This window comes from Neolamprologus multifasciatus, chromosome 15 (genome assembly GCF_963576455.1).
Source record: "Neolamprologus multifasciatus chromosome 15, fNeoMul1.2, whole genome shotgun sequence".
Taxonomy (NCBI): domain Eukaryota; kingdom Metazoa; phylum Chordata; class Actinopteri; order Cichliformes; family Cichlidae; genus Neolamprologus; species Neolamprologus multifasciatus.
The window spans coordinates 14,461,925-14,479,412 of record NC_140453.1 but is presented as its reverse complement, the minus strand read 5'-3'; the positions used below and the strand labels follow the sequence as shown (position 1 = coordinate 14,479,412).

The 17,488-nt window shown below is 41.0% G+C and overlaps 2 protein-coding genes across 3 annotated transcripts in view; both read right to left on the bottom strand.

Moving 5' to 3' along the window:
* Window positions 1-2,434: 2,434 nt before the first annotated feature.
* On the bottom strand, window positions 2,435-11,683 carry opn8c (opsin 8, group member c). Its single transcript, XM_085132641.1, has 4 exons — window positions 9,652-11,683; window positions 8,147-8,440; window positions 7,684-8,015; window positions 2,435-5,346 (listed from the first exon to the last, which is right to left on the bottom strand). The coding sequence occupies exons 1-4, from the start codon at window positions 9,752-9,754 to the stop codon at window positions 4,855-4,857; spliced, it is 1,221 nt and encodes a 406-aa protein (XP_084988767.1). The 5' UTR covers window positions 9,755-11,683; the 3' UTR covers window positions 2,435-4,854.
* Window positions 11,684-11,800: 117 nt separating this feature from the next.
* ppp2r5a (protein phosphatase 2, regulatory subunit B', alpha isoform) overlaps window positions 11,801-17,488 on the bottom strand; it is a 64,686-nt gene continuing 58,998 nt past the window's right edge. For both annotated transcript variants that reach the window (XM_085132640.1, XM_085132639.1), the window contains exons 10-13: window positions 17,348-17,467; window positions 15,859-15,986; window positions 14,927-15,028; window positions 11,801-13,888 (exon numbers count right to left, since the gene is read on the bottom strand). In XM_085132640.1, the coding sequence (XP_084988766.1) occupies window positions 13,639-13,888; window positions 14,927-15,028; window positions 15,859-15,986; window positions 17,348-17,467 (600 nt within the window). In that variant the 3' untranslated portion in view covers window positions 11,801-13,638. The remainder of the gene's footprint in view (window positions 13,889-14,926; window positions 15,029-15,858; window positions 15,987-17,347; window positions 17,468-17,488) is intronic.

Below are 17,488 nucleotides of genomic sequence, written 5' to 3'. Positions count from 1 at the left end.
ATCGTGGCAGGATCAGCCTGATATTATTTGTATCCCGCTGTAACTTTACTGTATAAAGCAGTGGCGGTCCTAGCCTGTTAGGCGCCCTGGGCGAACACCCCCCCCCGGCGCCCCCCCCCCCACACACACACACACATACACACACATACACATACACACATACATATGAAGAGGGAGAGAGTATGCATAGTATGCACTAAACAGACATCATACTTCATCATACAATGAGAACAGGACAAATCAACAATGACTAATTAATATTATATTATTGTATATATTGTTTGGAGTTTAGTCTGTTACTGTTACTATTTGTACCATTTCTTCTTGGAGGAACTGTAACCCACATAATTTCCTTAGGGATTAAGAAAGTATTCTGATTCTTAATGTTTTAGGATACATGACCTGCCATTATCCAATGACACATCTGCTTACCTGTATCTTTTGCTCGTTCCTCCTTGTAGGAGCCATAATTAAATGTATTGAATTTTAAGGATCACTGGGTTTTTATTTGTTTGGTTGCTATGGTGATGTGTAACAGGAGTCACGTGGGTGCTAGCGGCGACATTAAGAGGGCGTTGTCAGTCTGTCATTCACTGGTTTGATTTTGACAGAGAGGAGGGCTGGGTAGCCCTAGTTTTTGTTGACCGCAGCACAACGAGTTTCCCCTTGTTGAATTAGAGCCTGTGATGTTTTAAGAGTTTGAATCGCGAGCCGATCACATTGCTCTGTAAACTTTTCAAGCACTTTAATAAACAAGCAAGCAATTCCACCTCTCGCATTACTGCGTAAAGTTGACAGCGCGTCAGGCAAATAGGCAGGCTCAGTTCCCGGCCTCTAGCAACTGTGGAAGTCGCTACACTCCTCTTCTTTTCTCTTTTTTTAAACTTTAAAAACGGGTTGTGTGTGAGACTTTAAATAAACAAAATATAAAATATACATTTTAAATTGTTATTGATCCCTTTACCCCGAGTCCTAAAGTGTATATTTATTTTTTTTACTCTTAAATATTTATTGTTTCTTTACTTGCACTGCTGTAACTGGAGCCTCGTCGTCTCGTCTCTCTATATACTGGACTGTATGTAGCGGAGATGACAATAAAGTTTACTTTGACTTCAGCAGCGAGCAGGCGCACCGAGGGCTCTCGCTCACTTGCATACAGAATTTCGAAAAAACATCGGTGCAAATTGTAAGTCTGTATCATGATGTCTGGTGTTTTCGTGTTTGTTAGTTTGTTTTTATTTAGTTTTATTTTGCGAGTTGGTTATTAGACACTGCTCCAGCCAGCCAGAGAATCCCCCGCCGCCCCGCCCTCTCCTCCCTGTGCCGCAAGCAGCAGGCGCACCTCGCAAACGGAGGGCGCCCTTACTCCCATGGGCGATAGAAAATCGATCGGTGCCTGTGCCATTCCCAATATGGGCTCGCATGATGTCGGGGCAGCATGAGTACAAGCATTTATTTATTTTTTACTGATGCCCATGATGCCGCCCCCCACCACGATGCCGCCCCGGGCAACTGCCCGTGTCGCCCGTATCTAAAACCGCTACTGGTATAAAGTATAGTATATGTATATCTCCAAAATGTCGGGAGTAGTTAGTCATTACAAGAAGTGTTTGTGAACTAAAAATCATGAATGTTTGTCCATAATTTAAACAGCCCGGCGCTGCTCCGATGCAGGGAAAACCAATTCTGCAGGGGAGACCTACCTCGGCACTTGTGCAGGTGAAGCCAAAGGGCAGATTTGCTTCACCATATTTTCTAGTCTTTGGCTTAGAATGAAGTTGGTTTGGAAACATATTCAGCGATGCTTCATCTCCTGCTTTGCGTTTCTGTAGGCGCCCGTGCTAGCAGTGTCCAAGCGTTTTGTCCCCCCCCCCCAGGGGGCGGGCCCCACACTTCTGAAGGCTTGTTAGGTCTGAATTAACCTAACAAGCCTGCATTTGAAGTACCTGGAGAGAGCCGGGCAGTGGATTCGAACCCACGACCTTGTTGGTGTGAGTCAACAGTGCTAACCACTGCATCAAAGAGCAAATGATTAACACAGAGGTGCGACGACATTTAAACGAAGGCAGAGAGAGAAACACATGAAAGCCAACAAATATAAGCAAGTGCATTGCACAAAGCTATGATAGCTAAGCATTCAAAGCATTTTCTGGTGAGTGTTTGGCGTCGTTGTAATATTCCAGATGAAGACCAGCGAGATGCAATTAAGCTCTCCTGCTGATTTGGATGATGAGGGAAACACTGAGCTGCTTTGTGGCTCATCAATGCGGCCTATTGTCAAGAGAGGTTACATCATCGCCAGCACATGAACAAAAACCGGCTACACATCTCACTGCTCATCTTCAAAGACCTTTGATAGAAACACAGAGTCCAGGATTTTGGTGCTTTGGTACACTAAGACAGAAATGTCGCCCTCTTGGTCACGTTCAGTCCGTTTGTTTTTCCTGTGCATGTGTGTGTAAAGCGCCTTGAGGCGACTTTTGTTGTGATTTGGCGCTATATAAATAAAATTGAATTGAATTGTTTGTGTATGCATGTAACTTCACACACACACACAATCTGTGGGAAACTGTTTGGCGGTCTGCACAAGCATCAAGCCTCAAAGCCTCTGCAAAAAGCTTGATTAGCATACCTGCAAGCTGATCGTGCATGACTTTGATAATTATCTTTTTTTTAATAGAAGCAGTAACTGTTTTTAGACCATTCTGTGAGACGGGAACAAACTGTAAACAGCAAACAGTTGCTCATTTACACTGGAAGGTCAATGTGTATCCTCTCATAGCTCAGCTTTTGCGCTACAGGAAATAATACCTCTGCTGTGCTTCACTATGCTGTGAAATTTCAGTTGTTTAGAGACACATTTACACAAAAATCAAGGCACCACAAGTCATTTGAGGAAGTGCCTCTATAAGCTTTCTAAACCACAGGAGCTCTAGACAAATCATTTAGCCACTGATCACCATTTCAGAAGCTATTAAGTTATTAGACGAGCATTAAGACACGAGACGAAGCCTCGCATTTCTGCTCTGTGAGGAAACTTTATTGCTTTCAGTTCATGCAGCTGTTGAACCCTCAGACAGCTGCATGGTCTGAATAAAAATGCGAGAATCCTGAGAGATTTTGAAAATAATTACAATGAGAATAGACCGGTTTGGAGCCTTTTTCTCAGTTAAGATGGATCTGGTCTTGTATTAATGTTTCTCATTAATTTCCAGACACTTCAACTACACTTAAATGTGAATGAATAAGCATGATAATGAGATAATGAGATAATGAAATGTCAAGGAAGGGTGCGTTTATTTTAAATACGCGACACGAATGGCGTCACTGAAGATCAGAGTTCCCATGTTTAGTATTTAGTTTGCGCTCTTTGGGCTTTAGGTAGGGCTTCTGTGAGGATCAGGCTCGGACTTTGAACCAGTAAATAATCATGTCTGGTTGGAGTTTTTCCATCTCATAACTTCCTAATATTTCTTTGTTGAACTGTTCCTTTGCTAAAGTCATCCCAGCTGTCTTATTCTTTGAAGTTATGGATTTTTCGCTCCTTCACACCAGTACTTATGGTGTGAAGTTGTCAAGGATTTTTGTTGTTCATCTTTAAAGTAACCTTCTCACATGTTCTGTTCACAGTTTTGTGGTCCAGTGTTTGTCAACCAATTTGAACAACAATTTTGATTTTTGTACTTCCGATCAATTATTCTGTTGTACTGCAGACGCACAGTCAGTCCCTTTTAAATTACTGATAGCACCCAATAATGATTACTTTTTATAATCAAGGCTTTGTTGTTGTTGTCGTCATTCAGAGATATTATTACATTTCCACACTGATGAAGTGATTTATTTATTTCAGAAGAAAATATTTAACTAAATAAAAAAATCATTCAACTGGGTTTCCCCCAGTTGTGATGAAATTTCGTGGCACAGTCTGGGCTGACAAATCATCACTGCTTTCCTCAGAAGTGTTAGTGTGGCAACATAAGGATTAAAACACTGATGATGAATCATTTATATTAAGACGTGCCTAAAAAACCCACAACAATGGCCACTATGCCAAGAAACAATATTTCAGAATGAAAAAGAAAAAAGAAAAAAAAAACAGGTTTTGAGTTGTTTTATAAGTTTATTAAAAATGAAACACCGAAATGTCCAAATTACATAAATGTTCAAAGACTGCAAGTCTCGTTTTAAAAAATGAAATTCCAGTGTCAAGCTGAATTCCAGTTCGTCTGACGCCTGTGAACAGTCCTCACATGCTTTCTCTCTGAGTCGAAGTATTTGGACACACACTGGTCGAAATACGTTCTCACAGTCTCACGCACAAGTTACAAAATCAGCAAATGCAGTACAGAGCCCGCAAACGCATCACATGCAGGCAAGTTATTGTTTGAAAAAGAGGACAGCGACAAAGATACATTCACTGATTGTGCGTGAGTGTGTGTTCAAGAACGGGCAGGACTGGTCGCAGCTTTTCTCAAGAGCTGCTCATCCAAATAACATGAGTCAAGAAACAAGAGACAAAATAGCAACAAAAAAAAAATCTATACAGTTTAATGTGGTTTTTACCTCTTCAGCTTTCTTTACGATAAGTTAAGACCACGTAGATGATGACATTTGGTAAAAGTTTCTTACTGTAAAACTTCCCCAACACACACAGAGTGGTGCAGGCTGCAGCGACTGCAGGGGAAACACTGGCAACACAGAATTAGCCCAAATATGTGAACTGCTCATCTCGGTGAACTCAAATGCAAACTACACGGTACCCTGGCCCACGTGGGTTAGACTAATGGTTGTTGGGATACATGATGAAGTCAGCAATTTCTCAAACATTAGTGCAATGACTCCTAATTAATTTGTTTATATAGAGATAGGCATGGAGGCCCTGGCAGGTTTATTATTGGAGATGGTGGAGGCTTTCTTTGATGTGGAGCCCCAGCAGGTGTACACCAGCCTGTCGTGGTTGTTGCTGCTCTGCAGTACTTTGCGTTTGCTTTGAGTTCCATCCTGAGACGAGCCCAATTTATTCTTTTGGCTGGATCCTTGTTCCTGGAGCTGAATATGGATGGGGTTTGGGGCCTGATGGGCCGTGGTAACGTGGACCCCGACTCGATTTCCTCCCAGCTTGTGGTAGGTTGAGAGAAGCAGCCGGTGGAGCTCCCGCTGGAAAGTCTTGTTGAAGTAGAAGTAGATGAATGGGTTGTAGATGTGGGAGCTTTTGGCGAAGAGGGCGGGCAACACGAAACCCTCCGGAGCCATGTACCGGTGCTCCTTGTGGAAAATGAAAAGGAAGGACACGACAGCGTAGGGGGCCCAGGCAATTACAAAACCCAAACTGATGCAGAAAAACATCTGGAAGGGGAAGCGACAGAGTAGAGAGGGTAAGTTAGTACACTGGAAACTAATCAGAGACCTGATGAATCATCTCTGACACACAGATAACTTGTTTCCTATGAAACGATCCATTTTCAAACAAAGCAAAGATCATGTGGTGCAGCAGACTGAATATTTCATGTCTACACTTTCCTAGTAACGGATCTCGTACGGTCATGTGAACATTGATGTGTTCAGGAAAAAATTATGGCACTAATTCTATTTTTAAAGCGACACGAGTTTCTTTTAAATATAACGGTATTTTTGTTATTTTTACCTTCACTTTATGTTTTCCATCTCGTGTGGTTGGAATTAACCCATTACCGTTCCCTTAAATATTAATAGAAAAAACATAACAGAGGCAACTCCTCCCTACAACCTCTTGGGTCATCTGGGGCCTCAAACTGTGTTCTGGGCCTCGTGGGCTCTCTCCTGGTACTCTGGATTTCTTGAATTTTTTTTCAAGGTCAGCTTTGACCTCGGGTGCTAATAGTGAAGGTCAAGGTCAAATGCTTAACCAACCTAGGTACTCGTATCCCCCAAGGACTAGATTGTTGTAAAATACGAAGACAATCGATAAAAAACGGAGTAATATAAAGTTGGTTTGTTGTGACCTCGAGGGGATTTTCAGCAAATTTAAATCAGCTTGAGCTGTTATTGGTATGTACGATTGCAAAGAAGTGTGAAATCCTGGACAGTAGAGTGCTAACAAACGGACAAATAGACAAACGGAACTGATCACATCCTCCCTTCCATTCAGAGGAAGAATACATCGATTGATGTGGCTGAAATGTATCTGTGATAAACTGCAGGAGAGACAAACATTCAAAATCAAAGGTTCTACAGACAAAAGACAAGTATAAAGTGTGACTCAACTTGGAGAGACAAGAGGCTCAAATGTTTAGTTCTGAGATAACGCTGGAGGCTCTTCTTCCAGCTTCAAAGTCTCTAACAGATACATGTCATTATCAGCTTTGTTCAAAACCCTGTTACATACCAAGATATGCTGTTGCCTTGAAAACTCCAAGAAGAACTAAGTTTAGATCCGATCTCCAACCACAATAAAAATGCACAGAGGGGTAAATGAAAGCAATGAGTAATGACCGATGAGTAAAAGATGTGAATGCCTGTACGACCTTCACAATGCAATTAGTACTGTGATACCTCTATAACTGATAAAGTCTGATCTAATGAGAATTTTACAGAGAAAGGTTCAAAATTATAAAAGCTCCAAAACTTAAAGAAAGATGCTTCATTGCTTTCTTTATTACCTCCTTTAAGATACACTGGACCATCCCATATGAAAGGAAAGAAGATATAACTGGCAACTAGCATGTAAATACTAATTATTAGCCTGGTTTTCATTTAATGCCATACCTGGCTGTTGTAATATTCATGGTTCACACCCAGCCTGGTTTTGCTGCAGGCTTCTTCCTGTCAGGAGGGACTTCTTCCTTCCCACTGTCACCAGCTGCTATTATATTGCAGGGTTTTTACTTTGCAAGATAAAGCATCTTGAGATAACTCTATGAAGACAGTTTATTTAACTTGAATTGAATTCTTATAAAGTTTTTGTCTTGTGTGCAGAACATAGTTTTACATGTAAATGAAAAAAAATCTCTCTGGATCATCTGCCTCCATCTCCATCCTGCCTCTAGCATCCTCCTCTGTTACACCTCTGCACGTCCTGCATCACTACATTCTTGAATCTTCTCTGTGGTGTTTCTCTTTTCCTCCTGCGTGCCACCTCGTTATTCAATATCCTTTGCTGCATGGTCACTTAATCTTTTCCCCAGTGGGAATAGACAACATGAGCTGAGCTCAATATGAAAAGCATCTGGTTTCACTTTATAGGCTAGTATATATTAATTTTTCTATTAATATATATAGCTGTGGTATTTGAGTGATGTTTTTCACGGGATATTCGGGTTGTTCTCTTTCATATGACCTGACTAGTTTGGTGTAGTTACCTGATGATGAGGTCAAGGATCAGTTATCAGGAGGAGACACGGGTGGTCATTTTTGGCACTATTCGACCACTGATGGAGAATTTCCTGTTGGTGTGCACTGAGCAGCAAATTCGAGCGCTGCCTGAACTGGATTCTCTCAACATTCTCAGTTCATGTGTGTTTTTCTTAAGTTTACGTTTAAATCAACACAAACTCTCAGCTTTGTCATGTTGGTGTGACTGAGGTCTCCACCCTAAGCTCCTGTTGCTGGGGACCCTGTCAGCCTAAAGCACCTACAGCAAGTGTGAAAAATTAAATTGTCATGCTAAATCAAGTCTGCAGAGATAATGCAAAGACTGAAGCTCACCATGGAGAGCCGCTTCTCAGCGCGGCGCAGGTTGTTGCGGATGCCCCTAGCAGACAGCGAGTAGGAGAAGTGGGACACCTTGTAGAGGATCCTGCACTGCGACACCACAATGAGGAGGATGGGAACCAGCGTGAAGCAGGCAAAGGAGCAGATGACATAGAAGGCATCCTTGGTGGAGGTGTGATAACCCCGCCAGGCGATTGTGCAGGACAGTCCGTAAGGCTCGGGGATGTACTCGCCCCAGCCGAACAGAGGGAAGCTGGACCACACTGTAGCAACCAGCCAGATAGCACAGCACAAGAGGCGGATGTTGGTTCCTTTCAGCCACACAGCTACAGCAAGAAGGCAAAAACAAAGGATAGAGACTGCAAGGGATTGGGGGCATTTGGGACATGAGTTACATGAAACTACTACTACTACTCTTAGCATCAAATTGTTATTAACTAACAACAACAGTCCTCACCGTAAGACAAGGTGTAGCAGGTCTTTAGGTAGCGGAGGATGCTGATGGCAGCGACGGTGAACATGCCGCACAAGCCGAAGGTGTAGCAGCCGAAGCCGTAGTAAACGCACGTGACGTTTTCTCCCAGCCAGGTGTGGTGGAAGGAGGACAGGATGGCGAGCGGGTAGAAGCAGATGCAGCAGAGGAAGTCGACAACAGCCAGGTTGACGCACAGCAGCTCCGAGCCCACCATCTTCTTCCTCCTGAGGTAACAGATCACCAGCACCAGCCCATTCCCCATTACAGAGAGCAGAGCTGCACCGGGAAGAAGGTCAGAAGGAAACTGCTGCATTAGTTTAGTATTTGGCCTCTTTGGAAGCAATAATTTATAATTGCTATGACCAAAATGTTAGCAAACATTTAGAAAGTTTTTGAGACAAAGCAAAAAAACGTTTACATATTTTATACCTTCAAAAGGGCATCGTTATTACTTTAAAGTGAGTGTATCCCATGGAAAATGTTCCCATCAGATATGCCAATGTCAGTTTTACTTAAATAGCACATTTAATTGCAGATAATATCAATGTTGTTTAATATAAAGATAAAAACATAGTCTCACAATGATGCCTCAAGACAATTTAAAAAAGCAATATAAAAGTATATATAAAAATAAAATACAACACACTTAAACCCTTAATGCCGAGGGTATCATATTTGATAACTGAGGTTTTCTGACTACATCAGTGTGATTTGTTTTCCCCTGAAAAAACGAAATAAATTCCACAAAACTCACATAAGCAAATTCATTTTGATTTTTTCAGCCAAGATTCCTGTTTTGATCACTGTGTTTCAAGGACGCGGGTAACAAATAGGAACAATTTTATTTGTTCTTGACTTTTTGGAGCAGCAACAAATATTTGCCTCTTATTTTGAGATATCCAGCTGTTAATATGAGTGTTGCTCATTAGTTTGAGAATCACCTGATGTCGGCAGATGTTGTATACTTGTGTGGAAAATCTAAGAAAAACATCATTAGCAGAATAACCTTCTTATGGGCACTTTGCACTATTTGCCCAGCAGTCTGACATGCTAGGAGTTCATTTTTAGTTCGTACATATCAAAGTGAGAACCACCATGCAGAATAACTGGATTATTGACGTCTTAGAGGCAAACCGAGCACACATTTATATGAGTGACAATACAATACAGGTTAAATCCTTACTTATAGTTACTGCTATTGCAATGCACACCTTCAGCGCTCCCAGTCAAGTGTAATTAGTTTAATGAGCGACTGAGCCCTGCAGACAAATAAAAGTCAAATATAAGATCTGAGAAGTTCGCTAAAAACGAACCAATGGAAAGAAAAGGAAAATGAAATGATTAAAGTTCAAATACTTTATATTCAGTGGAAATTAAAGCAGTTTTTATAACTTAAAGGTGTGAATGAACCTTATTAAAAAAATAGTCAACAGCATTTTTGTTTTCCAGGTAAAGCAGAAATAGAGAGAACAGATAAATGAGCATACCGATGGAGAAGATGGCCAGTCCCACGCATATGTCAGCAGCTGGGGTCAGTTTGGAGGTGAAGGCGGAGGTGGTCCAGTTTCCATCAGAGGAGTTCAGAGGCATCGGTCGCTGCTGCTGGTGTTGCTGCTGCTGGTGTTGCTGCTGCTGGTGTTGCTGCTGCTGGTGTTGCTGCTGCTGGTGTTGCTGATGCTGCAGTGGCTGAAATCCAGTCCTGTCTGTCAAAGGGAGACGAGGCTGACTTTCTTTTATGCACGGAGTCCTGTCGCCATGGTAACTCAAGTGTGTGATGTCCGTCAAATACACGGAGGATGGGAATCCAGGAGCTCTATAGACAAGGATGTTATAAGGACTTTGGCTTAACTGGCAAATGCCACCACAATATCTCCAACAGCCTGGGCTTTAACAGCCTAACCAGCTATTTTTTCATTTATTCTGAGGTATTATAGTTTAGTTTATTTTTAATCCTGCAATATTACGATTCCTCAACATTTTGTTGACTTCAACTTCCAGGGAAAAACCACATTATAGAGCCAGAAACTGCAGTTCCTCCAGCGGCCAGTTGAAGCTGGGTCTATAAGCGAGTGAGACTTCCACATTAAAAACAAAAACTTAAGAGATTAGATGACCTTTTCACAGCATGGTACAAAGACTGGTTTTCATTCTTTGTGGCTTATTTCTGCCCTCACAATAACTATAGAGGAGGTGGTGTTTTATAACTGAAGGTGGCATGGCTGCTTTGATTTCCATGTGTGCTGACACACACCTGTAGGTGGATCATCGCAAGCTGTGTTTATGCTGTGGTTCCTTTTGAAGCATTTTTAATGGGAGTTTTTTTTTTACTAATATAGACCATCTGGGACATTTAGGATTCTTTTTTGGTGAGTGAATATTAAGTGTTTTAGTAGTCTGGTGCATTAGTCACCCTCGCATCCAAATATGGCACTTTTGGCCTCAAAAGACCAACATGTCACCATGCAGAGGTCAGAAACTGATAGGTGACGTCTACACATGGCTCACAGTGTGTGAGGCCAATGCACAAGATTTCATTTGCTAAACTTTTCGGAAGATTAAGTGGATTACATGCAAGTGTACACTCCTGAAAGCTGTGTTGCAAAACCTGTTAAAACTACAACCTGCTGTTTCAGCTGCTCAACAGAGATTCACTTGTAGTTCATCTTTTTGAGCCACACATTTCTTGGGAGACGTGTCCATCACCTCATTTTGCACATTTTAATATATAGACATGGTGAAGATGGCATGCTGAAGTTCAAACTGAGCATCAGAATTGGGAATAAAAGCGATATAAGTGACTTGTATGGTTGTTGTCAGACAGCCTGCCTCAGACAACCATCTTTAGGCTTCACAGAGGATGGCCTAAAAAAAATGAAAACATCCAGTGAGCAGCATTTCTCTGGGTGAAGATACCTTGTTGACGTCAGAGGAAAATGGCCAGACTGCTTTGAAGTGAGGAAAACTGAGTAACCCAAATAACCATTCATTACATCCAAGATGTGCAGAAAAGCATCTCTGAATGAATGATACGTCAAGTCTTGATGCAGATGGTGATAGCAGCAGGAGTGACACCCGGTGTGGGTTTCCTGTTTCAAGAAAAGGAAACTGAACTACAGTTCACATGGGCAACACATAATTGGATAAATGCAAGCATGAAAGCATGGATCCATCAAGCCTTGTATCAACTGTTGATGGCGTAATAGTGGGGGGTTCATTTGTATGTCGGAGGCTACCTGGTTATTGTTGTTGACCCTGTCCATCCCTTTATGACCTCAGTGCAATCATGTTCGGATGCCTGCTTCACAAAGGTTAGAACAAACTTCTGGTGAGCTGATTTCATGAGCCCTTCAAACCAAAAACCAAGTATTTAAAACTTAATGATTCAGATAATTGATCTACATTTGAAAATCCTTAATTTTATGCTAAGTTCCCATGTATTTTCACTCCTGTGCAGCAATGTTGGTATAATAGCACCACATCAGGGCTGGTGCTGGTCCCCGAGCTGCACAATAGGAAGCATAATAATCATCGCTGTTGCTTATGGCAGGTTGAGACACCATCTGCTGACCTCTATGAAGAACTGCAAGAAAGCAAAAAAGTCAAAGGAGGAAAAAAAAGACAACTGGAGGCTTTGAGTAGAAAGATAAAGTAGACTTTATTTAATGGTGAAACCTAAATAAGATCTGTGATTACAAAACAGGCTCCCCATGTAGTTTCTTTCAATGTCACAGAGGCTGGAATGCTGTACTGACAGAAAAGGCATCAGAAAGACTTGACCTAAAATATAAAGCTTGAAAACTACGAGCTTCAGAGAGAGTCGAGAGAAAGAAACCCTCTCACGAGTCGTTCCTACAATCCAATGGCAGTTACACTAGTTTAATGAAGACGTTCAGCAGTTGTCAACATCAGAAACTGGAGAATAAAAGCAATCGTGACTTCATGAAGTCTGTAGAAAAGAGACAGTGAAGAGGCATAGATGGTAAAAGAAAGGGTTTCCTTTGTTGCACTACGTCATAAAGGGCCTCATTTGGTTAGGACATAAAAATACATGGTAGCACGAAAGCCTTCTGTGCATCAAATGTCTAAGACGCGTGGAAGTCTTTGCACTGACTGCACTTTTCTCAGACCACTGAAATGTTACGCTGTACATTAAATCAGAAACCAAGTGGCATTTTCCCTTTAAGTAGCCTCCAAGCTAACATACACATATACACCCACGCGACAAATATACACTCAAGCGCATCCTGCATCCCCATCATGAGCCAGCTGCAAAAAAGAAAAAGAAACATCCAAAAATATTTGGGTTATCAATACACTGGAAAAATATAGCACTGTAGGTCTCTCTCTTTTCATTTTTAAAGGAATAGTTTAGCAGCTTGGGAAATATCAGAGTAAGAGGTGAAGATCGGTTTGAATAAGCAGCCTGAAGCTAATAAAGTTCACCCACCAGCTTCTCCAACTCTAACACTGCAGGCGTCTGCATGGATTAAACAAACCACATCTCTTTTTAAATTTTAAGCTTTGGAGGTGCTGTTTGGGTGGATTTTATTTCTCAGGGTAGAGCCAGGCCAGCTGCTTCACATTCACCACATATATTCAACCTCTTCCCCTCGCCTTAAAAAAAAAGAAACAATGCTGAACTCCTCCTTTAAAACTCCAGTTATTAAGAAAAATATTTCCTTTGTTGAAAAGCTCTTTCTCAATACTTTAGTGTAAATAATTTTATAAACACAGCTCTGCGTTTTTCAAATCGGCATCACCCAGATGAATACATTTTTACCAACACCTGAAACAAAAATAAGTGTTTAGTCTTATTGTTCATTTAATTCATCGTCTCAGGTAGAGTCATTTACAGAGCGCTCACTCTATATCTGGGATTAATATCTCTATCCATTTTGGCCATCTTTAAAAAAGGAAGTGGCTGTGTTCTTTAGCTTTCCTGTATCTTAATGCACACCAAATGTTTACTTTTTGGGTCTGGTCCCAAACACCCCCCCCACCCCACCCCAAAAAACAAAAAATAATAATTTTTGCCGTTCTCTTAAGTGTTGGCAGCGATGAGGAAAAAGCACATTAAAAATAGACATCTTTAAATAGCTGTTCAGCTCTTCTAAGTGCAGCACAAATCGGAAACATTGAATTCAAGTCATCGTTATCTCCTCCCCCGTCTCCGCGTATCATACAACGAATATACCGAAAAGAAACATTTTCAGTTAAGAAACTAAATGTGAAAGGATAAATCTTTGATCAGACAAATAAACAGTATACTGCAGCCACACTGTAACATCCAAAAATAGTCTTAAGTTGAAATATAGATTTTTTTTTTTCTTGCCAAAGAAATGCTGGCGTTCACTCTAAGTAGATTTCATATACTGCTGAGGTGTGATTTGTGTTTTTACGTCTCTGTTGATCCTAACCCGGCAGTCCTGAACGCAGCATCAAACCGTTACAGAGTAAAACACTGACGTCCGGTGTCATTTGGCACATGGGGTGCTCTCGCTGACAGCTGCGGTGGCGTCGGGGTCTTTGTCGTCTGCGGTGACGGCAGCGGCGCTCCTTTCCTGGTCCTCGTGGTTACTGTTACTATTATTGTTGTTGTTGTTGTTGTTGTTTTGGACACTCGGCAGCCCGTGGCTATTGTTCTGGACCAGCGGCATGTCACCGAGCTTCAGCTCCTCCAGCTTCTTCCACAGCTCTTCTCTCTCCTGCTCCTTCTTCTTTTCCCTGTGAAATCACAGTATTTAAAAACAAAAACTAAGCAAAACACCAGACACTAGTGTTGATATCGCCAAACCAATAATTTTCATCACAGTTTTAATCAAAACAACCTATTTTTCCCTAATGAAATAAAAATTAATGCATGAGGACAAAAAAATATGATGAAATTCATAAAAACAAGATGTTCTGGAGAGATGACATCCAATCTGAACTAATTAAGCTGTGTAGTAAGATCAGACGCGCACATTTGATCTGACCCTAGGGAATCAGGAGAGAGCTTTGGCTAACAACGTGACAAAATGTGAACACCTGGGAGGAAGTGAAGAGACATAAGGACACATTTCATATCTGATGTCAAGGAAAATAACAGACTAAACTGTGTGTAGCAACGTTCACTGGTAAAAACAAGGTTTTACATTTTATATTTTAGTCAGTTATTATATGTAGTTGGCAAAAACTAAAAGAGCATAAACGCCCAAATTATAATTATGATTAAAACTAAATGCCTTGATCCTCTAAATTCTTATTCATTATTACAAGCAGAAACATTGTCAGCCATGCTGGATATAATACTCGTTTTCTTCCTTTTCCTCCACTCTGCTTCTGGTTACTAAACATTAAATGAATTTGCATGAGAAGGCGTGAGTTTTACTTTGACCTGCTGACACTCGTCTTCTGTTCCCATTCATTAAAACGCCTTCTGCTGTGTCGGCTGTACATGAAGTGATCTGTTCGCGCATGAATGTTTGGCAGTGACTAAGCGACAGGTGAATGTTGTGCAATTAATGAATAATCCTGTGGTGGGAAGAACACAAAACTTGGCTTTAAATGTAACGATAAATGCATAAAACAAACCAAAATGACCATTTCTTTGCTATTAAACACACACAAAAAAAAAAGAAAGAGATGAGATCAGCAAAAACATTCTAAATGATTTCTGAAGTTATCTGTCAGAGGCTGCACAGCATTACTTTAACACTTCAGAGACATTTTTCCTTTAGAAAACAGAAACACGACAGGAAAACTAGTGTTTGAGTCACTCACCGTTGCCGGTCTGCTTTATAGGAGGACGTCAACTCATCGAACAGTGTGCAGTTCATCTCCATCAGCGTCTTCAGCACATTGTAGACTAGAGCTACGATTGTCCTGCAACACAACAGAGACTGCCATCAGCAACACAGCTGTGAAATGTGCATGAGTGGATATCATATTTCGCTGTAACTGTGCAGAAAATCTATTTGCTGGTGAATCATTCCCAAACCAGCCAACACTCTAGTTTTCACACAGATTTCTCCATCTTCTAGTGCCTTTACATTTTTGTTAGAAACTTCTGTAGTTTTTGTGATGCTCAGACCTTGTTTTAATAAATAACTGGATTACACACATCCCAAAGTTTTGTGTGTGCGTGTCAACAAGTCTCTAAGTGCCAAATGGCAACTGACAACCTGAATCGAGAAGTGTGAGCGCAGCTAATCATAAACAGGAAGGAAAATCAGCTGAATGAATTAGCCATATTAGCTTTAGCTTCACCGCTTTTACAGTGAAAACAGTATAAAGCGATGCAGAAACACGTGTGAGCTACATCCTACTTGTAAATGTGTGTGACAGGTTGGCTTCAGGAAAGATGGAACAATATTCATTGTTTTAAGCTTTCCAAGTTAACCACTCATGATCAAAATCCCTGTAAGCAGGTTATAAGAGCATGCACTGTTCTCAGAGAGGTTTGTAATACTTTGACCTCCAAGATCTATGCTAAATGATGTGTGAGACGTGCCAGACATGATGGCGTCTTTTTGTCTCGCCTGCCATGTGTACATGTCAACACATTCTTAAGAAAAGCTCACGAGAGCAGCCTTAACACAGACACAGCAACAGGTTTCAGTGCACATTTTTCATAGATGTGGTTGAAAGCGGTCCTTTGACTTTTATTCATTACATAACAATTGTTTCTAGCGTGCGGCGGTCACGGTACATACGGATTCCAGTGTTCTTTGGAGATTCTGTACAGGCTGCCAAACATGATGGGAAGGATCTTGTCGATGTTCTCTTCGATGAGGCTGAGGATGTACTCGTTATTCCAGAAGTAGAGCGCCCGCTCTGCTACCTGCAAACACAGAGAAAGAAGAAAAACTCCAGTTTAAAAAAAGAAAACAATGAAAGCTGACTGGAATTTGGAAGTGTTATGATAATGATGCTGAGAAAGTAGGCGACCAAAGCCCTTTCAGACATGAAAGGGCTTTGCTTTTTATGCGCGTCTTGCATAAATCCAGCTTTACATGGGTAATTTTTATGTAGCAGTCATGATAACACGAGAAAAGCTGTTGGTTTATAAGACACTAAACATAATTCAGTTTTCTTATTTCATTAAGGGTTTTACACCACTTTTACATGTGTACTGCAGCCTATAGGTTGAATCAAAGAACGCAAATGCAAATGTTCAACACAATTTTATCAGACATTCGATTCATTCATTCAGCAGCAAGGTCTACGCACGGTCTTTGTGAGACAATTAAAGAGAACAGTCTGGTGATTTTCATAGCTTTCAAGCGGTCATCGAGTGTCCTGGTTCCTGCTGTGACTAAACTAAACAGAGCCACGGTTCTCAAAGGAAGCGTTTGTGTGGCTTGTGATAAGTAAAGCATTAACTAATGTACTCGCGGTTCATGTTACACTACAGAAACACAGAACAGACCATCTGAGCATTTCCCTTCAATATTTAACTCCTGTTCTTGCCAACATATTGATTTAAGCCTTCCATTACTGAACAACCACAGCTGGGGTCACAGAATTAACCCGCAGAATTAAAATCACCCTGAAACATCCCTTAGTTACGCTGCTATTGGCTTCGGTTTCCAGGGGATGCAACTACTTTCTGGTATTATAACTAGCATTGTGTTTACATGTCCTAAATGGTTCCTGTCTCCCCTAGCTTGTGTTCTTTTGCTCTATGTTCCTCTTTTCACTTTCCCCTCATTCACCAGCCAGTTAAAAGATATTGCTGCCCACGGTCACTGGGCTGATCATAGGGGGCTACCTGATTGTTGGGGTTTTCCCTTGTAGTGTCTTTAGCTTTCAATAAAAAGAGCTATGAGACAATTGCTGCAGTAAACTGGTGCTACAGAAATAAAACTGAATTAACTGAAATATTAACAGCATCTAACTAATTATTAATAAACTATAAATCAGCAAAATACAAAATTACTAACACAAACCACCACTACCATCAAAAAATATATTACAAATATTAAAAATGTTTGATGCACTTTTTCTTTAATGTGCTGGCCCTCAACCCTGAAACAGCACTTCCTGTAGTAAGAACATGTTGGGCACAGATGACCACCTTCTGTACTTCATATGAGCAACACCACCTTTGGACCATAATCTGACCAGATTTTAACAACATTTCGTGTGTGAAAAACAGCTTTAAAGATAAACTTTTATACTGCAATATTTTTAAAAGCATACCTGAAAATGCGGATTGGTCACACATTTGGAGATCTGCTTGAATAGTGGCTCCTGGATCTTTTTGAACTGCGTTGGTTCGATGACATCCAGAATCTCTTCAATTTCGCCCAGAAACATCACCTAATTGGACAGGAGGTGCAG